Source organism: Labrus bergylta, chromosome 1, assembly GCF_963930695.1.
Source record: "Labrus bergylta chromosome 1, fLabBer1.1, whole genome shotgun sequence".
Lineage (NCBI taxonomy): Eukaryota > Metazoa > Chordata > Actinopteri > Labriformes > Labridae > Labrus > Labrus bergylta.
This window is the reverse complement of record NC_089195.1, coordinates 14,532,267-14,546,661: the sequence shown is the minus strand read 5'-3', so window position 1 is coordinate 14,546,661 and position 14,395 is coordinate 14,532,267. Positions and strand designations below refer to the sequence as shown.

Sequence of the window (14,395 nt, the reverse complement as noted above, 5' to 3'; positions counted from 1 at the left end):
GCGACAGCCTGTCGTTCAAATGACTGAAAGTTAGGGTGAGACAGGATTTCCAGCATGGAGACCACCATTGATGAGCCTCCAGAGCCCCCTAAAGTGGCAGATGGGTGACGTCACTCAGGCTTCGTCCATTAATAATTACAGTCTGGAGAACCAGCGACTTTTTTTCCTAACATAACGAGATGATAACTGAATCTCACGGTAAAACTGAGGGACATAAAAAGTATGGATGAGTAACGTAAAGAAAACTCTGCTCAAAACAGACAAAATGTTCGTGCTAGAATGTAATATTATGAAACTATAATCTTGTTCAGGCGAGTAATATATATTTTTAATGATTATTTGTGTATAATTTCACTTCGTTTCATCCCTTTAAGACTTCTATTTCTAAAGCACGGATGGACTTCTTGTGCCTTTCTTTCTGACTCCGTGGAGCTTGACGCCTGCCTGACACACTTACGCCAGGGCCAACTGCGCGGCTCTGATTGGAGGAGACGAGAAGGCAAAGTCGAGCACTGACAGCTGATCTGGAGTCAGTCTCTCCTGATTGGAGGGTCGCAAACCCCGAGGATAAAAACCGACCCAGGACCAGCTGCTGATCCGGAAGTGGAGCACGGACAATGACACACATTTTGCAACCTAAAATAAATAAATAAGCCGATAATTACATTAAAAATCCATATTAAACACTACTTTAACGAGCGTCTTGACTATTTCAACACCATGCATAAGAAAATAGAGATTATCTTAAATCTCTTATCTAAAATAATACTTAAAGATAATCTTCATCCTCGTCTTCCTCCTCTTGTGTGCTACTGACATGATTTCCCTGCTCACGTTGGAGGAAGTGATGATGGAACTTTTTCGATCATTATTTATTTATTTCTCGGCTTTAACAATAAGACCTCACCATAGCACAAAATTAACACATCTGCTTTGTCATTCATTTTAGCACAACATAAATATAACACAGAGAGAAAAGCTAAAGCTGATATCAGATGGAAAAAAATATAGCCTATATTTTTCTGAAATTGGAAGTGAAAAGTGACGTCATGTTTGTCTTGAAAGCAGCAAGGATGACATCATTGTTTGATTACACCTGGAAGTGCAATACACCCCCATTAATTTTATTGACGTCATAATGTTGAGTCATAAACGGATCATACATCATAATTCATACAATGTAAAAAATAATAAAAAGTAAATTTTGCCACAGAGATCCGTTACAGCCAGAGGATATAGATATAAATGCTACTCGTGTTTAACATAGAGACAAACACACAAAAAGAACTGACACAATAACAGAACAATTAAAAAACAGAGCATTTTTCTCTGTGTTGTAAAGCTTATGCAGACCACAAACAAAGGACTGGATGGGTTTATTTCACATTTTGTGGGTCGGTAGACGCTCAAAAACACTGTAAAATTTGATTTTTCCCAATATGTCCCCTTTAACATCTCATTTCTTACGGACAATTTGATTCTAACTATTTAATGATAATTTAAGAAATATACTGCAGTTAAAATGTTACAAATATCTTAAATTAATTTTCTACAATGAAACTGATTTGTCAAAATCATAGGATGTTTATATGATTTCTTAAATTGCACCTTATTGGACTACACAGGAGTAACCATTTCAGATTTCTGCCATACAAACACCAGCAAAATTTTTATCTGTAACAATAACAACAAATATTATTGAATTATTCAAAATGTCTTCAACTCTTTTCAAAGAACGTCAGAATCAAAGGACTGTTAGCGTGCAGCTATCACAAATAGACTGATAAATACTGATTCACAGATCAGTGATTTCCTTTTACCTCGTGGAAGAACAAACACAGATATCTACCTTTGAATTTCAAAGAGCTGAAGGATGACGATCCAAATTAGTATTTGAGACATGTCTGATAAGCCACAATTAAAATATTTAATTTGGATGTGTAAAGTGAAAATAAAGATTTCCACAATCGTAATTTGAACGGTCAATGTGGAACATCAGCATTTGAAGATCCATTTCTAACAATCAAAAAGGTCTTTAATGTTTCCTGAAGTTGGTCATACTGTAACTTCTTCTGTGGTAAATCCACAAAGGTAGACGATGAGCTCATAAATCAAAAATCAACACAGCACCCCGCTGTACCCCAATTTTATTTTACGTCATCCTCTATGAGATCTTATTTTCATTTTCTTGGCGAGATCACTAAGCGCATTGGAGAACAAACTTTTCCGTTTGGACCCTGTAGTGTTCTCCATGTTGTCATAGTCCGGGTGTGGCCGGGGTGGAGGGTATTTGGGGACACCGGTATTCTGGAAATGAGGAGCTGTTGGCCTGGACGGTATAAACAGAGATGATTATTTTCAGGTAGAGCATTCTGTTCATGACAGTTCACTGCCATATTTTTCTGACCTTAGCCACGTTGTGTGACAATTGTCATAACCCGGCTCTTAAGGCCTGACAAAAACCAGGGAAGTGGTTGGTTAATCCCCTGGAGGAGGATCATCTGTTTTTGGTGAGTCTCAGTATAACTGTAGATAATAAGTCACACGGGGGCTTCACTCTGGATTACTTCAGCTGTATGACTTTGAGAAATTAACGGATTTCTTGTGAAACACCTCCAATTAATGGGTGTTTTGTTAACAGAAATAAAGACATTGATGCAGATTTGATAAAAAATCAATGTCTGTCCTTATGAGGAGAAGAAAAAAAAACATTTAAAGTGTTTGCTAGTTGAATGGAGGTTGGATAAATGATTTCTGACTAATTTCTTGAAGTGGGAAAATCTAAACGCTGAGTGGCTTTTGCGACTCTAATCTAAATATTTGAATTAGAACAGATTGATGTAGATATCTGTCTACGGAGATAAATAAATCATCATCAGATTACCACTGATGGGAGTCTGGATGTCAAAATGGTGGATTGTATTTTGCCTAACAGGTTGTTTTTCCTGTATACTCCAACGCCTTCTGATACGTGATTGGACGATACTTATCAGAGTACAAACAGAAACCAGAACACTTCAAATTCTAAAATCCAGATACTCTCCAGTACAGATTTTAAATGTATATTTAGAGTCTGTACGGTGTGATATCCAGCAGGACAGGAAAGGTTCATTGTGCTTCACACCCAGTCATATTTAAATATTTTAAAATTGTTTATTTAATCTTTAAAAGTAATTTCAGACTTAATTCAAACCTTGACCATCTTGTAACAATAATAACATTTGGCTTGGCACAGTTGGCAGTAGTTAAAACATGTTACTGTTGTCTAATAATAGCAATGGATATATTCATATCTTTATGAGGTGTCTCTTTATTGTTGTTTTTGTATATTTGCCAATGTTTGACTCCTCTGGTTGTTGATTTCCCAACAGGGAGTGGCATGTCAGTGCAGAATGCTGCAAAGCAGCTATGCCTACCTTTGGTTGTTGAAGTCTGGTGGAATAAACATTGAGCGTGCAATTCTCAGCGGTTTGGGTCGTGGGTAATCCATTTTAGCCATTGGAGTTGGATCACTATGGCTGTCAAAAGTTCAAAAAGACAGTTAGGGCTTGTATAGCAGAGCTGGGGGAAATTTCCCAAGCATAATTATTCAAGTTTCAACACAAATACAATCTCATTGTTTTTATCCTGGAAAAGTAGAAGTTTCACATTTTAATATATTGAACCTACAGAAAAATAACTGAACCAAACTGCATGGCTATGTACAAACGAGGCAATCAGGATAAATCTACATTTTTCAGCAGCCATGAATAAATGCAATCATAGTTCATCACAAGCTCATTACTTTTTAAGGAAAAGATAAGTCATAAATTAGAGTTATTTAAATGATCTTGATGGCTGAAATCAGGTGTTTTCCATATACTCTTATCTCAAGGACACATAGCCTTTTCCTCCTGACAAATAGCCTCATTATCTTGAAAAAAATAACACAATATCATGAGACAACCATCATTGCCATCTCAGCAACATGATCAAATTTCCAAGCGATCTCTTAATGGTGTATAAAAAATAACTGCTTAGCCACTTGCTACGTCCATAGTTCACATATTCTCTACCTGATTATTTTGTTGTGCGCTTTCAATATTTAAAATTTTCTGAATGTCTTAATTCAATTCCCATAATTTTGCCTCACAAAGTAATCAAGAACACATATTTCTTACTGTACGCTGAACATGTTGAAGGTGTTTCTCTCCAGAGACTTGTTGAGACTTCTTTTTACAAGAGTGCTCTCAGTTTTGCCTCGCTGTGTCTCTTCTCCCTACTGAAGGGATCAATGACGTTATGTTTCAATGACGCCTTCACCCTGACTGTGATTTTATCTTTAGTAACTACAAGTACAAGTATAACAAGTTCTGCAGTGTAAAGGAAGCTGCAGTCGGGCTGGAGATGCTGTGGAGAAGTTTCTAAAACTGCAGTTCTTAAGAGTCCACTTTTGGCCTTCTCCAAAAATAAGTGCCATACAAAGAGCTATCATGGTAAAATGTCCAACTTTACTGCAAATATAAACATGTGTACAGCCTGGTTTAAAATGGGTCTCCTGCTCATTTATCTATTCGTGACAACCGTACATCGTATATATATATTTTTGTCCACCTCATTTATTTAGAATTTATTACAGCTTCATATTCCACTTAATTCATGACTGACAGGTGGAAGCTGCTAGCTGTCTGCAGAGTGTCACCTCAGCTTATTCAGGCTGGTAGTGTTTGTGGTGGTGGAGCCTTTGTTAGAATAATATGAACGTAATATATGAAAAACAGCCTGTCTTGATGTGAGGTTTATTTTACTAACAGACCGTCCAAGAAGTCTTGTTTGTTTTCAGTGAGGGAAAATATAGCATTAAAATTTTTAAGATGTTAGCAAATTAGCAGATATCTGTGTATAAGAAAACATGGCCTCTGGGCTGTTACTGAAGAAGATACACTTTAATTTATTGAGAGGAAATTCATTTTTTACACTCTGTTATTGAGACATGCTACACACACATAGGCTGAAATACACACAACATACTGTTTCTCATAGGCCTACATGGATTTATTTTTGCAACCTGCTTTAAAACCAGCGCTGTTTATGCCAACAGCAGTGCGTAGTGATGAGAACAATTGTTTTAAGTAAATACCTAGATGTAATTTCACTCAATATGCTACACCTCACAAACTGTCATAGTTTTTTTAGTCTAATACAATGGTTCTCAATAGTGGGATTAGGCCCAACAATGGGTCACCGAGCATCTTTCAGTGGGTCGCAAACGTGCGCCTAGAAAAATAATTATGTCAAAATGTCTCTGAAGCCTATTTCAGACATTTTTTTTGGTTAGTGATTTTTCATGAAGGAGCTGGTGGTGGATCCTGAGACTCGACCAATTGTTAACCACTGGTCTAATAAATTGCATATAGGTCTTACCTGGCTCATTTGCAAGATAAAAAAAATAAAAAACTCTTATCTTAGGCTGAATAACTTAAATAAGTTTTGTTTGCAAAACTTCGCCACTCTGCAGCCCCAGCCTCTAATCCAGATTTGGTCACTTCTTGCTGCAGGAAACAAACAGAATCCTTAACTCAAGGCTTTAAAAAGGTAGTGGACAAACCATTAAATTCATGTATTCATACACTCCACAATCTAAGTTCATATAAGCTCTAAAAATGGGACAGGTACGATTGTTTCACAAGGAACCAATCAGCAGTGACCTGTTCTAAGTCACCAATCAGCGCCTGTTGTAACACATTCGTCCTGATTGACCTCCACACCTTTGAATGAGTATTTATTTTAGCGACTACAAACTGCAACTCTGAACTAAGCTATCAAGAATTAACCATAGCGAAACAGGAAGTTATACATTTTACATCAAATTAAAAACGTTATATGTAAATGTTAATTAAGTTTGTTAAAAAAAAAACATATTTTAAATGATTAATATTCGAAATGATGTATAATATTCACCAAGTGTAAGATTTATTTCCCAAGATAATGCTTCTGTATGTCTGATTGTACATGACGTTTTTATAAATCTGTTTTAATTTGAAGGTGTAAACCGGAAATAGTATTCTGCCTACTGTGGAGCGTCTAACTTGACGTCAGTGAACGCTGAGCATTCATTTTACGCTAGCGGCGCTACCACCGGTTACCTCGGCCTTCTCGGGGAAGGATTCCTACTTCGTTTCTTGTGTGGCACTAAGATAGAAAAATGGCCCTACTAACGCCGCTGTTTGCTTTCTTGTATCACCTGCCGCTGGTGTACAAGTGGCTGCTGAAGCCTTACTATGTATCTTCTCTCTTCATGTCTGTAGCATTTTTAGCTGTCCGCAAGACGCCCGGTATCTGCGACCATCTGTCCTCCCAGCGAGAGGACGGCAACCCCTGCGACTTCGACTGGGTCTGTACTAAATACTACACTGTCTGTTATATAATCACTTTTCTTCTAGGCAGCTAGTCAGTCATTTGAGTTCGCTGGAGAGGGATCGCGGCAAGGCCAGCTGATATGGGCTCAAGGAGAGAAAGCTCCGCCAAACTCCATTACAAAAATATACAATTCATGCTGGTTTGCTTTTGGGCCGTGAAACTCGCATCATAAAACCTTAATTTCAACTATTTTGCATCAGTAACATTGCTATCCTGTATACGGCACACATAGACTCTGCATGGGTGTTTATTAAAAGGCAGAAATGACTTGAAGTAGTCACATTACGCCATTCATTATTGGCATGACGGTAACAAGCTATCGGAAGCTAGCTGATGCTAGCAGAACAATTAGGGTAAAAGGAAAAGGTTACACTAGGTCAGATAGTGAGCCAAATCAGCAGTGGATCACAACTAAACAGTGAAAATACATGTGTTTAACATTGCTATAAAGAATCTACTTTAGAGAGTGACATTTATTAAAATGTGTATATTTTTATATGGAGTCTGGTATGACATTGTCAAGGATGCTTGCGTGTTTTTACGTCGCAAGGTCGCCTTGCAAACATCCGGTGTCCACGTGCTGTAGAAAGTGTCATACATTTTATAGTTTAGATATAAAGCTTTAGATATGAAGTTGAACACTATTCAGACACTGATGTTGTATTTTCTTTAACATTAACATATTGGTCCTTTTACTATTAGATGGTCAATTACAGTTTTCCTAAATGCTAGTGTGAGATTATGGTGTACCACTGTGTTGCAAATGCTCTCTTACATGTTTTCCAAGGCGACACAGTTGCATTAATGTGTATTTTTTTGTTTAGCTTGAAAACAAAAGTGTGTGTACTGTCAGCATCTTGCATGAAAACATGTTGTTATGGCTCTTTAATGATGTAAACAGACCTGGTGAGTAATCGTGTTTGTGTTCACAGAGAGAAGTGGAGATCCTCATGTTCCTCAGTGCCATCGTCATGATGAAAAACAGACGAGCGAGTGAGTGTTTTCCTTTTGCTCTAAATTTCCAGATTGGAGCATTGTTCCCTGTATCAGTTTATAACAGTGTGTCTCTAAACTGCTGCCTACAGTACATCGAGTTTCAGGAAGATTAAATTCAGGATGCATGTTGTGATTGAACCATGATCAGGGCGAAATGTGATCCTGAAAGGAAGAGTCAGTAGCTTTTTCCTAAAAAAAAATACATACACATTAACAAAAGTATTTCATCACTTCTTGGCCTCTGTACATGTGTGGTGGTGACTGTGTCTGCAGAGAGTTCTTTGACTGGCTTTTCATGTTCTGGTTTGTTTTGGGCGGGGAGCTGGTGTATTTCCCCCCAGCCAATGACAGCTTGAAGGGGAATTTAGGAGTGGCTACAATTCAGCGATTTGACATGATTCAAACCTGCGAATATGAATAGGAAGGACACTGACTATCCCGCAAAGAAGATCAAATATAATCATATGGGGCGAAACGCCAAGTGGCTAAAGTTTGTTCCCAAACGAGGGTGAACTTTGGGTTGGCTTTCACCCATGCACACAGAGTTGGTCTGCTGGTACCAAATAGCTTGCAGTGTAGGTACAAGCAGTTCACGTTCACACGTCCTGCAGCGATTCTGCTCTTCTGGTGGCGACGAGCCCAGGAGGAGGGGCCCAGTTTGAATGTTGTGTTTACAAGCTACAACAAACATTTTTTACTGACTCTACCTCTAAACTCTTAAATTATTGTTTTTCAAGGCCATGTTCTGCCTATCAGATCACTCTGCTGGTTTTATATAGAAAATGTTATTCTCTTTTTTTATTTACGCCTGTATGGATTTTTACTGACTATCTACTATCATATTCAGTCAAACCGCATTATTTTTGATCTTACAAACAGAAGTGCTCTGGACTTTGAATGAAAATTGAGCAACATTACTTTCTGCCAGTTTAAATGTTTTTAATGTCTTTTGGAAAAGCAAAACATAAAGCGTCTCTCTCGCTCTCTCTCTCCTTGTCAGTTACCGTGGAGCAACACGTTGGCAACATCATCCTGTTCAGCAAAGTGGCTAACGTCATCCTGTTCTTCAGACTGGACATCAGGATGGGACTGCTCTACCTGACGCTCTGCATCGGTTAGTCCCACCTTACACAAATGCATCAACTGGCTGTTCAGCGGCTGAAGCGCTCACTGAAGCATTAGAAAACATTCTGTGTCTATGAGTCAAATAGACCCTGAAATAAGTAAAACAATAGACTCCTTGCTTATAAAGTTAGGACCACTCTTGGCTAACGACTCCCCTCTCCTTATTAGGCACGTTTAAAACAATAAGCAAGCAATCAGAAAACAAATTGATCGTTTATAGGGCTTTCGCATCTGCAGGAAACTCCTGGAGGTGCTGCATGTGTGAACGCAAACATCCACATTTTTCACTCGAACTTCCCCCCCCAACCCGGGGATTCTCCTGTCAGCCCCCTAGTATTTTTCCCAAAGCTGATGAGAGAACAGAGCAGGATATAATCAGGAGAATTCACCTCGAGCCAGTAGGACAGGGCGGTGATGTCTGTATCCTGTGACTGAAGCAAGGTGCATAGAGTCTTTGCACGCAACCATATTCTCATTATGGCGTCGTAAAGCAGACTCTGTTGCTTCGTCCGCTACTTCTGCGTTTTTTTTTTAACTTCACGTTTTACCTCAGGAGGAGTGCAGTGTGTTTTTGCAGGTGTGAAAACGGCTTTTGTCTCAAATTAAGTGAATAAGTCCTAATGTTCATCCTGTTGTGTTGCTCCTCAGTGTGTATGATGACCTGTAAGCCTCCTCTTTACATGGGACCCGAGTACATCAAATACTTCAGCGACAAAACCATCGACGTGAGTAAAAAGTGGTAGAAGAAGCATCTGTTGGTCCATTTCTCACAGCTTTCTTTTTTTTTATCCATCTGATTCATCAATTTTTATTTGTATAGCGCCAATTCACACATCCTACCCTTCACATCATATCATCCAGCCTTATCCATTCTTTATGAAGCCTCTTGTTCTGAAACTATACCGTCTCCTTTGTTTTACTGAATGTTATTATTAAAGTGCTGAAGTTTTAAGAAACTGCATATGCTCAGTCATATTTCTAACCAAAAGCTGCCGCAGGTAAAAGAGAGAGAGCACTGCGTAGATAGATTGCGCAAATATGTTGGCAACACTTCAATACAGAGGAGTTGCTGATGTATTTGTGCAATCTAGACATTATGCAGGAGTGCGTCTCCATTATTTGGTAATTACAAAATAAGAAATTAGGCGGTATTGGCTGCCAAGGACTTGTATTTATGTTGCCGTGGTAACCAAACAGATATTGATGTTGTTGGATGTTAAATGGAATCGTATCCAAGTTATAGAAACCTAATCTCAAGATTTTAATTACGTGTGTGTGTGTGTAGGATGAGCTGGACAGAGACAGTCGTGTGACGTGGATCGTTGAATTTTTCGCCAACTGGTCTCCAGAGTGTCAGTCCTTTGCTTCAGTATACGCTGATCTCTCTCTAAAGTAAGACTCCCCCCCCCCCCCTTACAAAAAATAGCGAGTGCATGAACAGGAGTGAGTATTTCTGGTTTGTGTTTCAGGTATAACTGTGCCGGTCTAAAGTTTGGCAAAGTGGACATCGGGCGTTACGGAGAGGTCTCGAAGAAGTAAGTCGTGTTTTATCTTAAGACGGTAGACGGAGAGAAATGTGAACGTGTCGTCTCTTATGGTTTTTATTCCTGCTCTGTAGGTACAGGGTTTCTACGTCCCCGCTGTCCAAACAGCTCCCCTCCCTGGTGTTGTTTCAGGGGGGGAAGGAGGTGATGCGGCGCCCCCAGGTGGACAAGAAGTGCAGAGCGGTGTCATGGAGCTTCACTGAGGTCAGACTGGACAGTAAACTTAAGATCTGTGTCTCATTAATTTCCAGCTAACCTTTCATTCTAGAGATGTTTTCAGCCTCATTTAAAGGGGCTCAGGTGCTTTTGAAGAATGATGTTTAAACACCTCAAAATATTTTGCTCTCCAAGGACCACCATTATGACCAACAGTGAAATAATCCTAGGGCTATTAGCTGCTTATACAGTTTACACAGGAGGGCATTTATATTCCTAATATGAATATTACTTATTATCAGCGGCATGGTATGAGTCACACAGAATGATAGGTAGACAGGTTTTCGATGCCTTCCTGTGTGATGATATCCACTGCATTCAGTGAAGTCGACCCTGTACGGTATTGCGCTCTCAGTCTACTGTAACAATGAAAGTTGAGAAGAATGGACCTGCAACCGAGTTGCCAAGAGTCGTGCTGCCCACCTCTTTAGTTGAGGAGTCTTATCAATCAAACCAGCACTCCACATCTTTATTCACTCACACGTATACCACCTTTTTCTTTAACCGCTGGATTATGACCTAATGAGGGAGAAAAGGTGATAAGAAGTGGTGCCACCAGCCTGGTCTGTGTAACTATGTACCCCGGCACAGCTTGCAATACTCGATGAATGTATTTTTCATCAAGTTAGATCTCGTGCAGTCTGTGACGGAGGCAGCTGCAGATAATAGCACCATTAAATACCTCTCTCAGCATTTTCTACTTGTATATAGGACGCAGCTCACTTTTTAGATGAGAAAAAAAAGATAGTAACAGTGTGTCTTGTACACCTTTTGACGGCATTAGTGGGTGAATTATTCTTAGTGACATTAGTATAGGAAGAGGTAGTAACAGAAGAGTCAGCACTGAAACTTTGTTGATACCTAATTCTGAAATCTTTTTGAATTCAAAGTAACTCACATCAGTGACTGTCTCTGTCCCGCTGCATCAGGAGAACATCATCCGAGAGTTCAACCTGAACGAACTGTACCAGAAGTCCAAGAAGCTCAACAAGAACAAAGGAGAAAAGCTCAGCCAATCACAGTTCCCCCCGGTCCCCGAGGAGGAGGAGCCAGAGCAGCAAGTAGACGATGCCCAGGAGGAGGAGCCAGAGTCCAAGAAGGACAAATAAAGACGGTTCGTGTCTTTCACCTCGGACTTGTTCTGGATAAAAACATGTGGCTGCTCTTCAAAGTGTTCCGTTTGTTTGAATGAGAATAAGACTGATGTCACCATCGATCAACCCTCCCCCTCCTCCTCCTTCTCCTCCTCCTCTTCCTCCTTCTCCTCTTACTGGAAATATCACAACAAAAGAAAAGTCCAGACCTTCATATTTTTTTTGTTTCAGACCTGTCAGAGTCCCCGGACTGTTGTTTTATTATTTGCTTGTTTCTCTTCAGCAACATTTTCCTCTAAACCTTCTTTAAAAAAAACTCGACCTTGGTGCAGCTGCAGTGACCTTGCGTTATCTTTCTCGTCATTAGAAAACAAATAGAACACTTTAGCGGAGGAGCAAGCTGGAGACTTCGCAGCAGGGTGTCATTTTAAAGCCTGGTCCAGTGTTTCAACATCAGACCAGGAAACGTGCAGTGCAGACATTCAGATCAGAGAGCTGGACTACGAAGTGAGACTAATGGGTAAATTAGTGTTCAGAGTTTTTAGTATCATGAAGCTGGCGCCTCTCTTGTTTTTCATTCATCATTTTCCCATTGACATTCCTGGTAATAACGCCACAAAAGAAGGCCGTGCAGTTAGCGTAGATCAAAGTGTGTGCATCAGGAATCTCATGCGCTCGCATTGTGATGCAAAGGAGCTAAAACACTTTAATGTTTTAAAATGGCCGATGCATCTGAACCTGTTGAACAAAAGTGAAGCCAAAATACTCGGAGTCAAAGTCTGCCCAGTAAGGAATCAGCTGCTGGAGTCGCTTTATGACATCACGCAGCTTCATCTAACGACTCTTATGTTAGTGTTTCCTCTCACCGCTCCTCCTCCACTCTAATCCCACGCAGTGCTTCAGGGGCCTCATTTGTTAACAGAGCTGTCAATCATGACATCATACATCTTTTCTACAGCATCAATAATGGAAAAATTAACACTGACATAAATCGGCATTAGAAGTGACTCTTAATACAGAAACCACGCTTGCGAAAAAATGCTTCTGACATGAATTTGAATTATATAGTTTGAACCCATGTCCAACATATTGGGTGCCTATCGGACTTCTATTTGTGTTGCTATGGTAACGAAGCAGGTTACGATACTAGTCAAACTCAAAGTCTAACAAAGATGGGTAAAAACCAGCTTCATGATACGTTATCTCTAACTGGAGCTTCAGGCTTTGTTGATCCAGATTCCTCAAAGACGGTCTGGAGAAGGTGAACGTGTCCTGTAGTCCAGCCCTCTCGTCTGAGTCGTCTCCGCACGTTCATCCTGATGAAGCTGTGAAGTCTGAGTGAGCGGAGGTTTTTACTGAAAGGGAGCAATGAATGTGAAGCTACTTTAATGTTTCTGATACAGATTATTTTATGCAACTAATTTAATTTTGAGTAGATTTTTTTTGTAATTATTCTATGATTAACTGTGTTTTTGTAAATGATCCTGTTACTCAAAGGTACACACACACACACACAGAGAGAGTACGCTTTGTGCCGTTATGGTAAAGTATTCAACCACAGTGTTCGGGAGGGATCAGAGAAATATTGAAGCAAATTCTTGACACAAGTCGAAGAAGAGATTTTTTTTTTTAGCTTAATAGAAAATAACTCACCTCGTTTTCATCTGAGGATTTCGTTGCAGCTGTTACAGCCTGTTTCATGGCGGCAGGCTGAAGAAGTTCTACAAATGAACGACTTGTTCACCTAAAACAAAAAGTATAAAGAGGTTTCAGGTTGAGAACTCCCAGATTAAAGGAATAGTCGAACAGCGTCTCTTTTCTGCTGTCGTGAACTAAACTCGGCTCTGCCTCAACTTTAATCAAATTTGACTGATTCACACTCCTTTTGTTTGTCTCATTGTTTCTTAAATTCATTTTATTTGCTTCTTTAATAATGAACCCGTTTGCTGTCTGCTTTCATCCCTTAACTGCCAATTTCCACATAATTTGTGCAAGCTGCGTTCAGTCAGTGCCACGGTTTTGCTCGGTCGGATGTCGTGCGCCTCGCCCCACTGAGTCTGATTCTGGAGCGTGAGCGCAGCCATGAGCAGCAACTACAAGATCACACGGGAATAAAGAGAAATAATATGTAACTTTGTCTTTCTGAGGTCCGTATATTGTGTTTTATTTTGAAACTTACTGGACGCTCTGTGCGTTTCCTTGTCTGACTTCCTACCTGGGTCGCTCTATTCTGTTCAATTACACTCCCAGCGTATTTGAAACAAAGCAGAACGCGGCGCTCGCTGTGGAAAAAAAACCATTGACTGTAGTGGCAGCAAACGGCGGCGTAGTGCGCGGCGCTGATGGACCGCAGCATGCACAGAGAATGTGGAAATTAGCTGAGACCTTTTTGTGATTTATCTTTAATTCTGAACGGGTTGCATTTCTTGTTTGCCCAAATGTAACGTGAGCAGCATGATGAACTGACGGCATGTTTGCAGCTTCAAACTGAACTGTGGTCCTAATGAAACATCTCATTCCAATGCAGTACTTTTTAAAATCATGTTTCCTTCATGTTTGTTATTTTCAGATTCTTTCACTACTTACTTTGGACCAATTAAAGAGTTGTTTTAGATATTCGATTAATGCACAATGATTCCCCACTCTTGTCTCTAACATTCCTAATGTATTTTTATTCCATTGTTGTCATATTTTCTTTTTTCTATTTTTTTCCTTTTATTCCTGAGTTTGTAACTAAAACTGTTAATTTTATTATGTATTGTACACACTGGTCATGTTGCATTTTATTCCAAGGCTTTGATGTAAACGTACTATTTGTGACAGAAATCTGCTGAAAACACCTCGGAGAAGTCGGCCTCTTTTTGTTATTCATGCAATAAAAAAATGTGCACATGATGAAGCGTGTAAATACTGCCATCATTCTCCTGACAGGGTTTGAATGAAGTGTGAACAGAAACACAAACCTCCCTCGACGAGGTCAAGAAGCAAAACAGAATAATTAAATCTGATTACGATGGGATA

The 14,395-nt window shown here is 39.6% G+C and overlaps 1 protein-coding gene and 1 long non-coding RNA gene across 2 annotated transcripts; one reads left to right on the top strand and one right to left on the bottom strand.

Annotated features, from left to right (window-relative positions):
• Positions 1-876: 876 nt before the first annotated feature.
• Positions 877-4,315, bottom strand: LOC136179208 (uncharacterized). The gene is made up of 3 exons (XR_010666406.1): positions 4,161-4,315; positions 3,417-3,518; positions 877-2,329 (listed from the first exon to the last, which is right to left on the bottom strand). It is a non-coding gene; the product is annotated as an uncharacterized lncRNA (long non-coding RNA).
• A 1,761-nt stretch (positions 4,316-6,076) lies between these two features.
• Positions 6,077-14,269, top strand: tmx2b (thioredoxin-related transmembrane protein 2b). The gene is made up of 8 exons (XM_020637736.2): positions 6,077-6,373; positions 7,332-7,392; positions 8,396-8,509; positions 9,169-9,245; positions 9,806-9,912; positions 9,990-10,055; positions 10,139-10,268; positions 11,210-14,269. The coding sequence occupies exons 1-8, from the start codon at positions 6,185-6,187 to the stop codon at positions 11,387-11,389; spliced, it is 924 nt and encodes a 307-aa protein (XP_020493392.1). The 5' UTR covers positions 6,077-6,184; the 3' UTR covers positions 11,390-14,269.
• Positions 14,270-14,395: the final 126 nt, after the last annotated feature.